The sequence below is a fragment of the Nicotiana tabacum genome, chromosome 10, assembly GCF_000715075.1.
Source record: "Nicotiana tabacum cultivar K326 chromosome 10, ASM71507v2, whole genome shotgun sequence".
Taxonomy (NCBI): Eukaryota; Viridiplantae; Streptophyta; class Magnoliopsida; order Solanales; family Solanaceae; genus Nicotiana; species Nicotiana tabacum.
The window spans coordinates 121,947,006-121,961,435 of NC_134089.1; the positions used below are offsets into that span (position 1 = coordinate 121,947,006).

General features: G+C 37.8%; 1 protein-coding gene across 1 annotated transcript; it reads left to right on the plus strand.

Annotated features, from left to right (window-relative positions):
* The first annotated feature begins 232 nt into the window (after nt 1-232).
* LOC107830986 (uncharacterized) lies at nt 233-12,577 on the plus strand. The gene is given in 8 exon segments (XM_016658701.2): nt 233-434; nt 1,153-1,402; nt 3,785-3,908; nt 8,402-8,748; nt 8,834-10,604; nt 10,880-11,136; nt 11,605-11,707; nt 12,151-12,577. Coding segments are annotated over 7 exon segments (2,910 nt in total). The 5' UTR covers nt 233-345; the 3' UTR covers nt 11,677-11,707; nt 12,151-12,577.
* The last annotated feature ends 1,853 nt before the right edge of the window (nt 12,578-14,430 follow it).

The following is a 14,430-nucleotide window of genomic DNA, read 5'->3' on the forward strand; positions in this document are numbered from 1 at the left end:
AAGAATTATTTATTTTAATCACATATATTATTTTAAGCGAGATTTTATATTGAAATTTTATTTTCTAATCTTATGAACAAAACGACCCTTAGAAAGTTTTGTTGACTCCGTTGTTAGTGCAAGGTGAAAGCCACTAGGGCAATTCCACTTGGCTGGAGGCTCACGGTAAGGCACAATACACCCCATCACACACAGCACAACTCCATCTAACGAAACATAAATGTGACGGCATCCTCGAAACTGAAATACAGAAAATAGTCCCGGTAAAACGAGTTCCAACACCATCACGGAGAGAGAGAGAGTTTCCCAAACACACGACTCTCACACAGTAGAAGGTGAAAAATTATGAAGGAAGAAGCCATAAGCTCTTCCCATGATCCTCAATTGCCCCCCAAAGCTTCTTCTCCTCCCCCTATCCATACACCTGCTGCTAGGTATACAACATATCTCCCCAAAACCCTAGCTTTTACAATTTCCCCAATTTTTACTTGCATTTGTGCTTCATTGAGCTTCTTATTTACTTTAGTACTTAATTTTTCGATTTAATTCGTTTCTAGGGTTCAAAATTTGAACAATGCTGTATGAAATTTTAATTCAGTCTTATTATTTATGAGAACAAAGAGCTTATATTTGTCATTCACTTTTTCTATTACATTAAGGTTTTTACTTTTTTGGTTCGTTGTTATTGCAACGGGTTGTTTATTGATGTCAACATGTCACTGAGAAAGAAAGTAATTTTAGAAGTATGTAAAGCCGATGCACGTAGAACGTTTTAATTAAGAGCTTTGCTTGTCTATCTGTTGTATTTACTATTTACCATTACTGGCATTTGGGTTGTTAGACTTTCTTTGTTTTGCTAGCATAACAGTGAACTCTACAGTTTAGAGTAGTGTGATATTTGTTTGTTTTAATCTGATTTCCATGTGATTAAACGGGGCTAAATAGAGTGGGTTTCATATGTTCACCCCCAATTAGTTTGAGATTGAGGAGCATCAGTCAGATCTCTGCATGAGAAGTGTAGATTTCGAAGGCCTTTTGTCACCAAAAAAAAAGTGTAGACCCAGAAGTTACTGGTCAGAGTTGATCATTGTCCTCCAACATTTTCAATCCGTTAGGTCTGAAGTGAATTAATAGCTTAATTTTTCGATGCAGTTCTGTAGGAGCATCATCTCCTGCTGTTCCAGCAAATGCTGGGGGTACGGATTGGTTCGCACACCCGCAGGGTTCAAAAGCAGCTGCACTTTCCCGTATTGGTTCACAGCCCATGCGGACTTCAATGAGCACTAGTGCTGGTGGTTCTGCCCTGGGATCATCACAACCTTCATGTAGACCATGAGAAAGGGGTGATCTATTGAGGCGGCTGTCCACATTCCGACCCACAAACTGGTTTGGGAAGCCTAAGGTCTGACTGAAAGGTTCCTTTTGTATCATCTCTTAAGACACTTGCATGATCCTGTCAACCAGGGGTTTCCTATTGAAAAAACCCCAAACCCAAATTTCCTGGATGTACCCATTTCCTGGCCTGTTTTACTTTTATTGTTATTGCGAGCTTGTTGCAGAAATTGCATCACATGGATAAGAGACACCTCTACGTGATAGAATTTGAATAATTATGTTTAAGATTGTAACCAGTATGGTACGCTATTTAACAAAACAAGATTGTTAACTATTGTGGTTTTTAACATCACGATTTAGTGAGCTAAATTATTACTAGTGTGCAAAGATTTTCCCCGTTTACGAAGTGCACCTAGTTACTTTGGGTCTTCGGGGTAGGGGAGAGCCAAATGCAGTCTTCCTTTTGCATTTCTACAAGGGAACCTGAGACTCCAGGTGCCCAAAGGAGAAACTTACATTCTAGCTGTGTCATTTGATGGCATTAGAAGAAAAGAATCAAGTTATACTTAGTACCTGGCCGCTGTGGACTGTAAAGAAGTGGTGGATAGATTTTTGACAATATTATATTTTACTATGAATTCTGGAGGCAGTTAATTTCATCAAGCATAAAGAAGAGCTGACAATGTCCTTCATTCTGCATTAAACAGGTGAACCATTCAATTGGTTCTGGAAAAACACTTTTACACTTCAAACCATTAGCATGTCTTTGATGTGATTGTAGGTGTCCCATGGAAAGAGAAGCGTATGCTTACTGCAGATGCCAAGCCTGTAAATAATAAATTGTCGGGCCTGTTTAAAAGTTTCAATGTTTTTCCCCACTCTAGGAAATGATGGATAAAGATGTTAGTATGTTACTCATAAGATTAAAACCAGATGGTTTAAAGACGTTATAAAAGGATACCTATAAAAGTGAAAGGTAAGTTCTATACAACAAAGGCAGACTTGAGTTGGAGTCTTTGGAAAGTTGGTAAGTCCATCAAAAAGATATGGCTTATGATCCCTGCAGTTATTTTTTGGTGTCTTATGGAATGAGAGAAACAGAAATTGTTTTGATGGCATCTCAACTCCATAACTCACCTAAAGCCAAATGTTTAACCAATCTTTTGACAAAGTTGTCCCCAGTAGATAGTACTGAACACTTTTTGGAGTTTCTTACCACTCTTGTCCTAGATTGAGACATTGTATAGGGGCTAGCAACCCACTTTTGTTGCTTTTGTATTTCTGCTTCCTGTAGGTAACTCCTTGTAACATTGCATTATTTTGTGATGCCTTTTCTTTTGATGCAACAAATTACTTCATAAAAGAAAAGAAAGAAAGACCGTCAATGTTATATGGTAGTGGATGTTAGGTTGCTAAAGTCCAACCTATCCACAAGATGAATGTTGCAGAGATACATATGCTAAGATGGATGTTCGGCCATACAAGATTAGAAATGACCACATTAGCCATAAGGTGCAAGAAGTGCACATTGAGGAAGAACTGAGAGTAGGTCGCTTGAGATGGTTTGATATTGCGTCGAGCTATAGATGCACCGGTTTGTAGGTGAAACTATGGTGAGGGAAGGTGTTAAAAGGGAACCGGACAAACCGAAAATCACATGGAAGGAAATTGTTTCGAAAGACCTATAAATTCTTGGAACTAATGCAGACTTAGCTAAAGATAGGGCACAATGGAAGAGAAAGATCTATATAGGTGATACCTACTAGTTGGGATTAGGTACTTGTTATAGAACTTCTAATATTATTATTATTATTATTATTATTATTATTATTATTATTATTATTACTACTACTACTACTACTACTACTACTATTTCCGTCCCAGTTTATGTGCTACTCTTTCCTTTTCAGTCAGTCCCAAAAAGAATGTTATCTTTTCTTATTTAGAAATAATTTATCTTTAAAATTCCTACTTTACCCTTAATGAATTGATTTACAACCACACAAATATCTATGGTTTGTTTTAGACCACACATTTCAAAGTTTTTCTTTCTTAAACTTCATGCTGAGTCAAACACCGCCACATAAATTGGAATGGGAAGAGTATTATTTATATATATACTTCATTTATTTTTCACTTTCACTTTTATTTTATTTTGATATAATGATGATATGAGTTGAGCTTGAAGAGTGAAGTGAGGATTCATACAGCTGACCTCAACTTGTTTGGGATTGAAGAATAGTAGTTTTTTTCTTCCACTCTGAATGTGGTGTCCTATAACTACCTTTTCCCTTGTGCTTTCTCCCAGAGAAGGGTTGAACATGACAATGACATGCAATATTGCTTCTCCCTTTGGTATTTCAGTTTATTTTTTCCCTTTCTTATCGATTCATAAATTTTCCATCATGTTCATATTCTGCACAACTCTTCTAATGCAATTGTAATGCAGGCTTCAAGTTCACTGACATGTGCTAGAAGAGGCTGGGTTAATGTGGATGCTGATACAATTGAGTGCGAAGCTTGTGGTGCTAATCTGAGATTTGTTTCTTCTGCAACCTGGACCCCCGATGAAGGTGAATTATTGTTCATTGTATATGAGGCTTTGTTGGTAGGTGTTTTAATTAAATTTTGCCTTATCGAAAAAGATATTTCCCAAAATGATTAAATTGCTGATGCATATATTATGCTAAATTATTTTAACGAGTATGACCAGATATTTTTTTTTTGATTTGCACCGGGTGTCCGAGTCTCTAAGAGCCCCGACTAATCCCGGGGGTGCACAGGCCCTCGGCAAAGAGTTTCCCGCAAGTGCACCACGGTTAATTCAGGTTTTACCCAGTCCGATGGCCCTCAGAAATTGTTTGCACCCAGTGAGTTTCGAACTTGAGACCTTGAAAGGGAGCAAACCCCAAGGCTCAAGTCAATTGCCACCAGACTCAAGAATCTGAAATAATGATATACTCTCTCCATTCCAATTTATGTGGCTTAATTTGACTCGACACCGAGTTTAAGAAAGACTTTTGAAACATGTGGTCTTAAATTTGCCATGACATTTCTGTAGCTATAAAAGCATGACATTAAGGGCAAAAGGAAAAATTTAAAGTTAAATTATTGCCAAATATAGAAAGGTTCATTTTTTTTGGGAACAGATTGACAAGGAAATAATGCCACATGCCACATAAAATGGGAGTACTATTTAGGAGGGTTACTACAATTTGGAGTTGTTTAGCTTATTCTCATTAGGTAGTCAACTGGACCACAAAGATCTTAAAAATTTACATTCTAGTTGAGAAGATGGTGTAGTTAGAGAGCAAGAATCTTGAAAAAAGAATGTGATAAATCTTGACTATTATCCTCTAACTGTGCCAATAAGATATGATGTTTGCGTGACTTCTCTTCAAAATTTTCCTATTTCAGCATAAATATGTGTGTTTGTGTTGATGGATGGAGAAAGAAAGAGAATTGAATAAAGAAAATGTCGTAAAAGCTTGCAACACATTTTTCTCCCCCCCCCCTCTCTCTCTTCTCCACCTATCTCTCTCTTCCTAAGTACTCTTAAATTCTGTTCGTCTTTGTTTTTGCTCCCCATATTCTTTCTAGCTTTACAATTAAAGAGGCAGTGTTTCAATAGGGTGTCTTTGCCATATTAGCTCGCTTTGTCCTTACTTTGATGTGTATTAAGTCCAACTGTAGAAGAAGTTATTTCCTTATGAAGTCGTTTGGTTCGCTTTTTTCCTTTTCTTAAGGATCGAGTCTCTTTTGTTGAGAACCATATTTTGGTGTAGGTTCTCTTTTTTTGGGTGCGGGGTTTCTGAGGGTTTCTCCCAATTGTTAATAAAATCATTTACCTTATAAAAAAGGGCCGTTTTCGCATATTAGATATGCTGAAACTATAATGGAGCGATTGTTTATACGGTAATTAGGGGTAAATTTCACAAATGGTCATATAACTATGACTTTTTCACTAAAGTCATAACACAAAAACTATATAACTATGACTTTTTTTCACCAAAGTCAAAAAACCACAAGACTTTCACCAAAAGTCACATTTGCCGGAAAGTCAACTTTCCGATGTAGTATTTTCTTTACTCCATAATTTATTTTTTATTTTCAATCTAACAAAAATATTGACCCAATTAAAGAGGATTGACCCCACCCAACTCAACCCAAAGCCTATATACATAAATTGAAAATTGAAATATACTAAAGAAACATTGACGAGGATGTTACACATTGTATTGGAGCGGGGTGGATGAAATTGAGGCTTGCATCTGGTGTTTTGTGTGATAAGAATGTGCCATCATGACTTAAGGTAAGTTCTACAGAGCGGTAGTTAAACCGACTATGTTGTATCATGCATGGTGCTGAGTGTTGGCCAGTCAAGAAATAACATGTCAGAAGATGAGAGTAGCATAAATGAGGATGTTGAGATGGATGTGTAGGCATACCAGGAAAGTTAAGATTAAGAATGCAGTTATTAGGGACAAGGTGCGTGGCCCCCTGTGGAAGACAAATTGCGGGAATCGAGGTTGAGATGGTTCGGGCACGTGATGAGGAGAGACATCGATGCCCTGGTGAGGAGGTGTAAGAGGTTGACCATGGCGGGTCTGAGGAAGGGTAGAGGTAAGCCAAAGAAGTATTGGGGAGAGGTGATTAGGCATGACATAACATTGCTTCAGCTTACCGAGGACATGATCCTCGATAGGAAGGTCTGGAGGTTGATAGGTAGTCGAGAGTTTTACCTAATTTTACCAGTAGTATTACTAATATTCTTATATTTTCGTGTTCCTAGATCTTTGTTATTCCACGTTATGTCATTCTTACCAGTATTATTAGTATTATTCTTGTATCTCTTATTTCTAAATCTTTGTTATTACATGTAGTGTCTTTGTTGTTTCTTGTTGTTGTTATTGTTGGTTGCTTCCTGTTTACCGTTTCTTAAGTCGAGGGTCTATCGAAAACAATCTCTCTACTTTCACAAGGTAGGAGTAAGATTTGTGTACACACTACCTTCCCCGGACCCCACTTGTGGGATTACATTGATTTGCTGTCGTTGTAAAGTTGAGTTTTCTAGCAATATAGTTATATGATTTTGGTGAAAAAAAGACAGTTATATGATCAGTTGTGAAATTTACCTTGATTAATAGTGAAGGGATTGTGGAACGGTGATGAATACTAAAAGATTGTTATACATAAATTACTTACACTAAAAGGGGTTTTTTGTCTTTAAAATAGTTTGATCACTGCAGTGCTAATATACGTGCTCTTATTCCATTATATCCTGCATAAAATAATACATAAATATGTTGCTGGTGGGAAGTAGCAGGTTCTCGTGGAATTAGTCGAGGTGCGCCCAAGCTGGCCCCGACACCATGATTATTAGAAAAAATACATAAATTTCTGCATAACTTAATGCGGGTATTAGTTAAAACCGCCAATCAAACATTGCATTAATTGCGGCGATATTCTTAATGCAACCAACCAAACACTGTAATATCTTATGCGGAGATTATTATTACTATGCCGTCAATCAATCCACCCGAGTTAATCTTAAGTTGAAAGATCCTGCTTCAGTTGCATGGAACCCCAAGGATCTTTTTATCTTTTCCAGAGTTATTCATGGTGCCGTGTAAAAAGAAGTGCTTCGAATCATTGCTATTTGACACTGACCTTTTTTACAAAAAGTCGAGTTATTTCAAATTGTTTGTTGACACGGGCAGACGTCTAAAATTATTTCAGTATTGAACCGTGAACATATAAGAGTTTCAAATCGAACCGGGACTCGAACCCGCAGCTTTTGCCTTGTCAGGGTGGTGCTTTGACCAATTGAACTACAATCCGAGGAAAATAACTGATCTAGCAGAACATTTGATTTACTTTTTATCTCCGGGTCGGGTATTTCTGTAGAACAAAGGGTGGTATATCCTCTCAAGGGCAGATTAGCGAACTCTCTTATGTAAATATCTGGTAGACTTTCTGTTTTGTTTGGTTGGATATATGTTGCAATTCTGATTTTTGGCGATAATATTCTTTTCTCTTACTGGTTATGATAGATTCAACAGTTCTTTCATAGGAAGGAAGTATTACTGAAATTTTTCCAATAAGGAAAGACTTCAGTTGGAAGAACTCCCAGGGGGATCATGAAACATGAATGAGCAAGATAATAGCATACTTTCCTTCCAGCAGTAACTAGGATTTTAGTGCAAGAGTGACATTCATCACAAGGGCATTACTTGGTTCGAAAACTAAATACATTTTGTAGACCCTGCCCATTTCTCTTTGAGTTTACTTTTTAATTAATGGGAATTCAAATAATGCTAGTTTGTAAAAGTTAAAATATATTTTTTTTATTACATGCGTGCTTCGAGTATCCTTCAGTAATATTATACTTTCCCTGCATGCTTCTTACTGTTTAATTAATGGGAATATAATGCAAGTTTGTAAGTTTGTATTGTATTTTGGGAAGCTACGTGGCTCAACTGTGCCACAATACTGCATGGACAATTGCCGATTACACCCTTGTTTAGTATTTGATTGTTTGGTTTCGTCCAGCCTCTATCCACTTTTTTATGTGAATTTTTTTTTCATACTCTTCTTTCCTTTTCCAGTGTTATCTGTTCAGCTCTCCGTAATTTCTGTTAATGTGGGTTAAAGTTGCCTTACCTTAAGTTCCAGTTTACTGCTTTTGTTCATGAATTGCTTCCTTAGCAAGGAAGTGGATCCAGTGGATATGGTTTTCTGCTAACCCCAACCCCAAATATGTATACACAGATGCAGCTGGTAGTGGCTTTTGTTGTCGTTGAAATTCATGCAGACCACTTTTCTATACCTACATGCTGGAAGAGGAACCATTACGTTTCTCGGCTTTTTTGCTAAGATCAATCGTCTTGGAAAAGAAGAAGCTGGTTACACATGATGCTTGTTTTCATTTATCATTATAATACTTCCTTTTAACATGTTTGGTTTCTATGAAAAGCTGCCTTCTGTATTAATCAGTGGGTGTACTGAAATTGTTGCTTCCCACATACTGAGGAAAGTTTTCTCATCTGTTAGTTATTTTTGATAGCTGATATTGCGGGGGAAGAATTTGCAAAGAAACTTGATGAAGGGCATAAGGCCACTTGTCCTTGGAGAGGAAACACCTGTGCAGAAAGCTTGGTCCAGTTCCCTCCTACACCACCATCAGCCTTAATTGGTGGTTACAAGGATCGATGTGATGGATTACTTCAATTTCCTTCACTCCCCATTGTGGCTGCATCTGCAATTGAGCACATTAGGATCTCTCGAAGTTCAGAAATTGATCGCCTTCTAGCTCAGTCCCAGGCTTTCGGTGGCATGGAACCCATCTTTAGGTCAGAGATTATGTCAGGAACTGAAACCAACATAGAAGATGTCTTCCTTGTCTATTCTCATGTAAGAGTCTCATTTCTTTTAATTGCTACAGATTATCACTCTACTATCGAGTTCTCAACAAATTAGAAAATTCTTTGCATTTTAGGCCCATAAGGTGATAAGCCTGTGTGGATGGGAGCCAAGATGGCTTCCAAATATTCAAGACTGTGAAGAACATTCTGCTCAATCAGCTAGGAGTGGGTACTCCATTGGTCCCACAAAATATCACACTTCTTTGCAAGATTTTGGCCATGGAGAAAATGTATTACCTGCTTCAAAGAAAAAGAATTCTAGTAAGAACAAAGCTGTGGGTACCAGGTCTACTAAAGGTGAATCTCGGTCACCTTTGTTGGATTGTAGCTTGTGTGGAGCCACTGTGAGAATCTGGGATTTCCTTACTGTTGTCCGTCCTACTTGCTTTGCTCCAAATACCAATGATATCCCTGAGACAAGCAAGAAGATGGCATTGACACGTGGAGTAAGTGCTGCTAGTGGAATCAGTGGATGGGTTGCTGCTGATGGCATGGGAAAGGAGCAGACAGAGGACCTTGATGAAGCTGCAACAACTGAAGAGGGAAGGTCTTTGTCAAATATAGGAGTAGATCTGAATCTCACAATGGCTGGTGGATTATCCTCTTCACAGGTGAACATGGATGTGAGGCCGGAACAATTTCAAGATGTCCATAAACGAAGACATCCAATTATTGGTCAACCTTCAAGCAGTGAGGTTGGTGGTCATGCAGCTTCATATGAATCGCGAGGCCCTAGTTCTCGCAAACGAAACTTAGAGGAAGGTGGAAGCACAGTTGATAGGCCACAATTGCCGGTACAGCCGGCCGATAGTGTTGAAGGCACTGTAATAGACCGTGATGGAGATGAAGTAAATGATGGTAGTCAGTACTCAGCTGGCCCATCAAAGCGTGCATGCCAGTCTGATGCCTTTGGGCCCCAGCTTACCTCATATGGCAAGGATTCATCAGGTGCTGGTCCTAGCCTCTCGCTTGGTTTTGAGATTGGCAGAGATGCTTCCAGAGATGATACCTTTGGACGAGGGCAGGAACAGCTAACTGGTATGCCATCTACTCGAGACTCAACACATGTTTCATCTGTTATTGCAATGGACACTGTTCACAGTGCAGATGATGATTCAATGGAAAGTGTTGAGAATCTCCCAGGAGACTTTGATGATGTTAATTTCCCTTCAACATCTATGTTAAGAAGTGCAGATCCAGTGGAAACTTCAGAATTGAACTACAGTAATCAAGCACAACAGAGTACTTGTCCAGCTGTGGTCAGAAGTGCTGGTGAAATGGGTGTTAGTAGCACCAATGATGAAGAAGTAGTGAATGCAGATACTGCCACTGGCAATGTGAGGGATGGCCCTAGCGTCGGGATCAGTGGAGGAAGTATTGGAATGGGTGCTAGTCATGAAGCTGAAATCCATGGGACAGATGCTTCTGTGCACAGAGCAGATAGTGTCGCTGGTGATGTAGAAGCAGTTGCTGAAATTACGGAAAATCAGGGGCAAACAGGTGAATTTGCTCCAGACCCCGGACTAATGGGTGACTATGTTCCTGAAGAAGTGGACCGAGTTGATCCTAATGGTGATAGTCAAGATCTGACATCTCGTTCTGTGGGAAGGGCTGATAGTGGCTCAAAAATTGTTGGCTCAGCCAAAGCAGAATCCATTGAAAGTGGTGAAAGGACTCGTCACATGCAGCCTACACTTCCGAATAGTCCACACCCTTCTCTTTCTTGCAATGCTGTTGTATATTCTGCATATGAAGCATCCAAGGACGAAGTAACCCAAAATAATGCACCAGCTACTGATGATTGTGGATTCTTCGAGTCAGGCTATATGCTTGCGAACGGGACAGGTAGCTTTTCTACTTGAGTTTCAGGGTATTAATGCCTACTTTACTTTTAAAAGAACTGTTAATGCTCAGCACATCTTGGCTGTAACTTTACATTGGTTTAGGCACTGTTTTGGGTACTTTCTTGATGTTCCACAATTGAAGTTGACTTCACCTTTTTCCATTTTAAAATTCTTTTCTTTTATTGTTTTAATTATGGTTTTCTTCTTTTCAGTTTTGCTGATTTGGTTTTTCATATTTTACCTTTCTGAAATGATGAAAATGAAAATGTTATGCAGGGCCTCCTATTGGAGAAAGCAACTATGACGAAGCTGTTGAATTTGATCCAATTAAACATCATAATTTTTTCTGTCCTTGGGTAAATGGAAATGTTGCTGCTGCTGGCTGCAGTAGTAGTGGCAGTTCCTCTTCCAATGCTGGTGCTATTGCTCTCTGTGGTTGGCAGCTGACGTTAGATGCTTTGGATTCTTTCCAGTCACTCGGACATGTTCCAGTCCAGACTGTTGAATCTGAATCAGCTGCATCTTTGTATAAGGTAATTGATTTTGCACATGATTTTCTCAGCAGGACTTACTTTCTAGGCTTTATAAAGGGGAGAAATTTTTGTTTGTCATTTCTAATATGATGTGAGTTATAATTTTGGTATTGTAAATTTGCTCGATATCTTTGTCACATGATATATGAGCTTGATTAACAGATGAAAAAAAGGCAATAGCATGATTGCAGTATCATGTGATGTTCCTTGAAACTCCCACTGCCAAGTGCTTGCTTTAATAAATAATAAGTTTTTGGGCATCGTACTCACAAGACTCGAATCTCCATTTCGTTGAATCTGTATGTAGAATCAAATCTCTTGTATGTTTCTCCGAGATGAATGTTCTTTTGATAAGTATTCCGTGAGAGGGATGTGGAGAAAATATCTTCACGTGGTCCTCTCAGACCATGGCATTTGTTGTCTGTTTGAATCAAAATTTTTGAGGCCATCTGATACAAATTTTTGCAGGATGATCATCGTGCAACAGGTAGGAAACTCTTGGCACACCACTCTTTTAGCAAACGTCATGGGCAAAACTGAAGGTGTATCTAGGCCCAAGACATAAAATCTGGTACATTATGTTGCTTGCATTCTTCTTTATAACATATTGACGATCCTTTTACTGTTTTACCACATTATTTGGTGGATTTAGCTTACTAAAACTAAAAACTAATTGCTCCAGCAACAGCTCCTGTTTAATGGGTTGAAGTTGTAAGATGCAGCTATACCTGAGTTTAAACTGGTAACCTGTTTATATATTCTAACATGGAGCCTGCCTCTCTTAGCGTATATAATCATAGTTCATTGGTCGACAGACAAATTTTTCCTTAATGAGAAAACCAATTGATTTAGTATATCTGAGTCGAGACTATCTATTTTTTGTTGCTAGAGCAACTTGTGAGTTGATTTTATGAGTTGGCACATCAACTGTATAGCAACTAGATAGTGCTTTGAAAGGCTGTTGCCTCGTGTTACTTTTACCATTTTTGACTATTTTATCCTTCTTTTGATCAGGGCCTGTTCCAGAAATGTTGAATTATGCCAATGGTCAGCTTTGCAATATCTGGTCAATATACATCAAAACTGTCTGGAAGAGAACTTTTCTTTTTCATGGTTGCTGATTGTCTCACTGAAGTTGCTGTTCTGTTAGCTGTTATATATGTGGAGTTGTGAAGGATTTTCTAGCTATATTATGGATTTTCATGGATTTACTTTCTCAATGCTTTTCTTAGTTTGAACACCTCTAATAATTCCTTGAAGGAAGGCTGAGTTATCATTGTAGCTCATCAGTTAAAAAAAAAAGAATTAGTCTTTCTCTTTTCAATGATTAAGTAGGATTGGCTTTTGAGACATCCTGAAATTTGAGACATTAAGGTTGGACAAGTTATTCTGTAAACTTATAAATGCCTCAAAGCCCTATTTATATAATGCATTTGGCCAACTTAGGCTCTCCTTAGCACTTGATATTTTGCTAAATCTTATCCTCGGTGCCATTCTGATGTTTGTTCTGTTTATTTAAGATGCAGTTGGCTAGTATACTTGGTCTTTATTGTTAGGATTTTCACTAAGTATTTCTTGATTTTAATTCTTTGCATTAGAAGATCTCTTTTCTGGTGATTGATTTCTTTCTGTCCCAGTTTTAGGCTAATCAAGAAAGATCTTTGCCCTCTTCTTTTCCTACCTCAGTCTTTATGTGTTTGTGCCAAGGTTTTCTAGAAGGAAACTATGAAACCTTCATTGTGAAGTTGCTTGGAGGTAAAATATTATTTGGTGGTTAATTTGTTGTTTCGTTGTAATTGTTTAAATTTCGAAATTTTCTGTTGTTTCTCTGCAATCGTTTAAATCTCGATGAAAATTTGTTGTTTCTCTGTAATTCTTTAAATTTCGACGAAAAATAGAACACTTGTTATTTGCTATAGCCAAAATGCATTTTTGTTATTTGCTATCGCCACAATTCTTTCTTCCCCCCAATAACCTTAAGTGATAGCTTATTTACTTTAATTAACCTCTACTTTTGACGACCCACACCTTGCTGCTTTCCCCCACGGCCTCCGTTAAACATAAATCTTCATTAGTATCTAGCCAATGTCTCTCTCTTCCAAGTCGTTTCACAAATGTATTTGTGCTGCTAATCTTGCTTTGATTTTCCTTGTCTCAACTGAAATTCTTCTAAATATAAATCAATTCGGTGCACTTTAGAAGCAATATGGAAAAGCTAGAGAGGGCTGCTATCTTGAAAAGTACTAGTAGTAAATTTCAAGGGTTATCCTTTTTTACTCTATATTGGCCCTAACTAGGATAAGAAGGGATGGGTTTATTATGTTTCTGTATAGTTTCTAATCTCAATCTCACAAGTTTAAATCAGAGAGAGAATCTTTTTTTATTGGGTATCGTTTGATTAGTAAGTTTTTGTAAGTGAGATGCTTGAGGTAGAAACATTGTTTAGTGTGGAAGAGAGCAATGGAACTTCTTAAAAATTATGGAGGGCATCACAACTTCTTTGCTTTGATGTTCTAATAATGACAGTTCAATATGAATTCTCCTCTGCCTTAGCGTAGGGTTCTTCTGCAGATGCAGTTCAGTGGCCCGATCTTCAAGAATGGTCATATCCTTATCTGTTTGTATATACATGTTTTAGTTATGCTTCTGAAAGCTTCTCAATCTGGTAGGCAAGCAACAATCCATTTTTGACCAACTCGTTCACTTGAAGCAATAGTTTGTGTTACTCCTTTTATATTTCTGCTTCATAACCCTTTTTCTCATTGTGGGGTAGCTACATATTTTCTTTATCTTATTTATATCTTTATAAAAAAAATAATGACTTATAGCACCCAAGAGTACGGCCTATCACTCAATGAAGTGAATAATACCATGCATAATCAGTGATAAAAGTGAGTAAATACAATGCGAGATCAGTGTGAAAAAATATTAGTTGAGTGATCTCTTCTCATTTGTCTAATCCTTGATGGATATAGTTACTTGACACCTGTGCGGGCGAGAGATAGCTAGTAGGTCACTTAGTGGAATAGTCGAGGTGTGATAATAGGCTGGGCACCATTATTATGACAAAAAAAAATAATAATTGTGACTTATATCGTTGTGATTCTCTTATTGGCTTGTCCTTTCAAAGACATAATTGATGAGTTGCACATTCTGAAGTGAATTCATTATCTGGTTGAAAAGAACCGATGCTAGTAGTCAAGTAAAACATTTCTTTCTACAAGGTTTTGAAGATAAGATTACCCTTGACAGATTTACAAACTATCAGGATATAAAGTATATCACTATCATTAT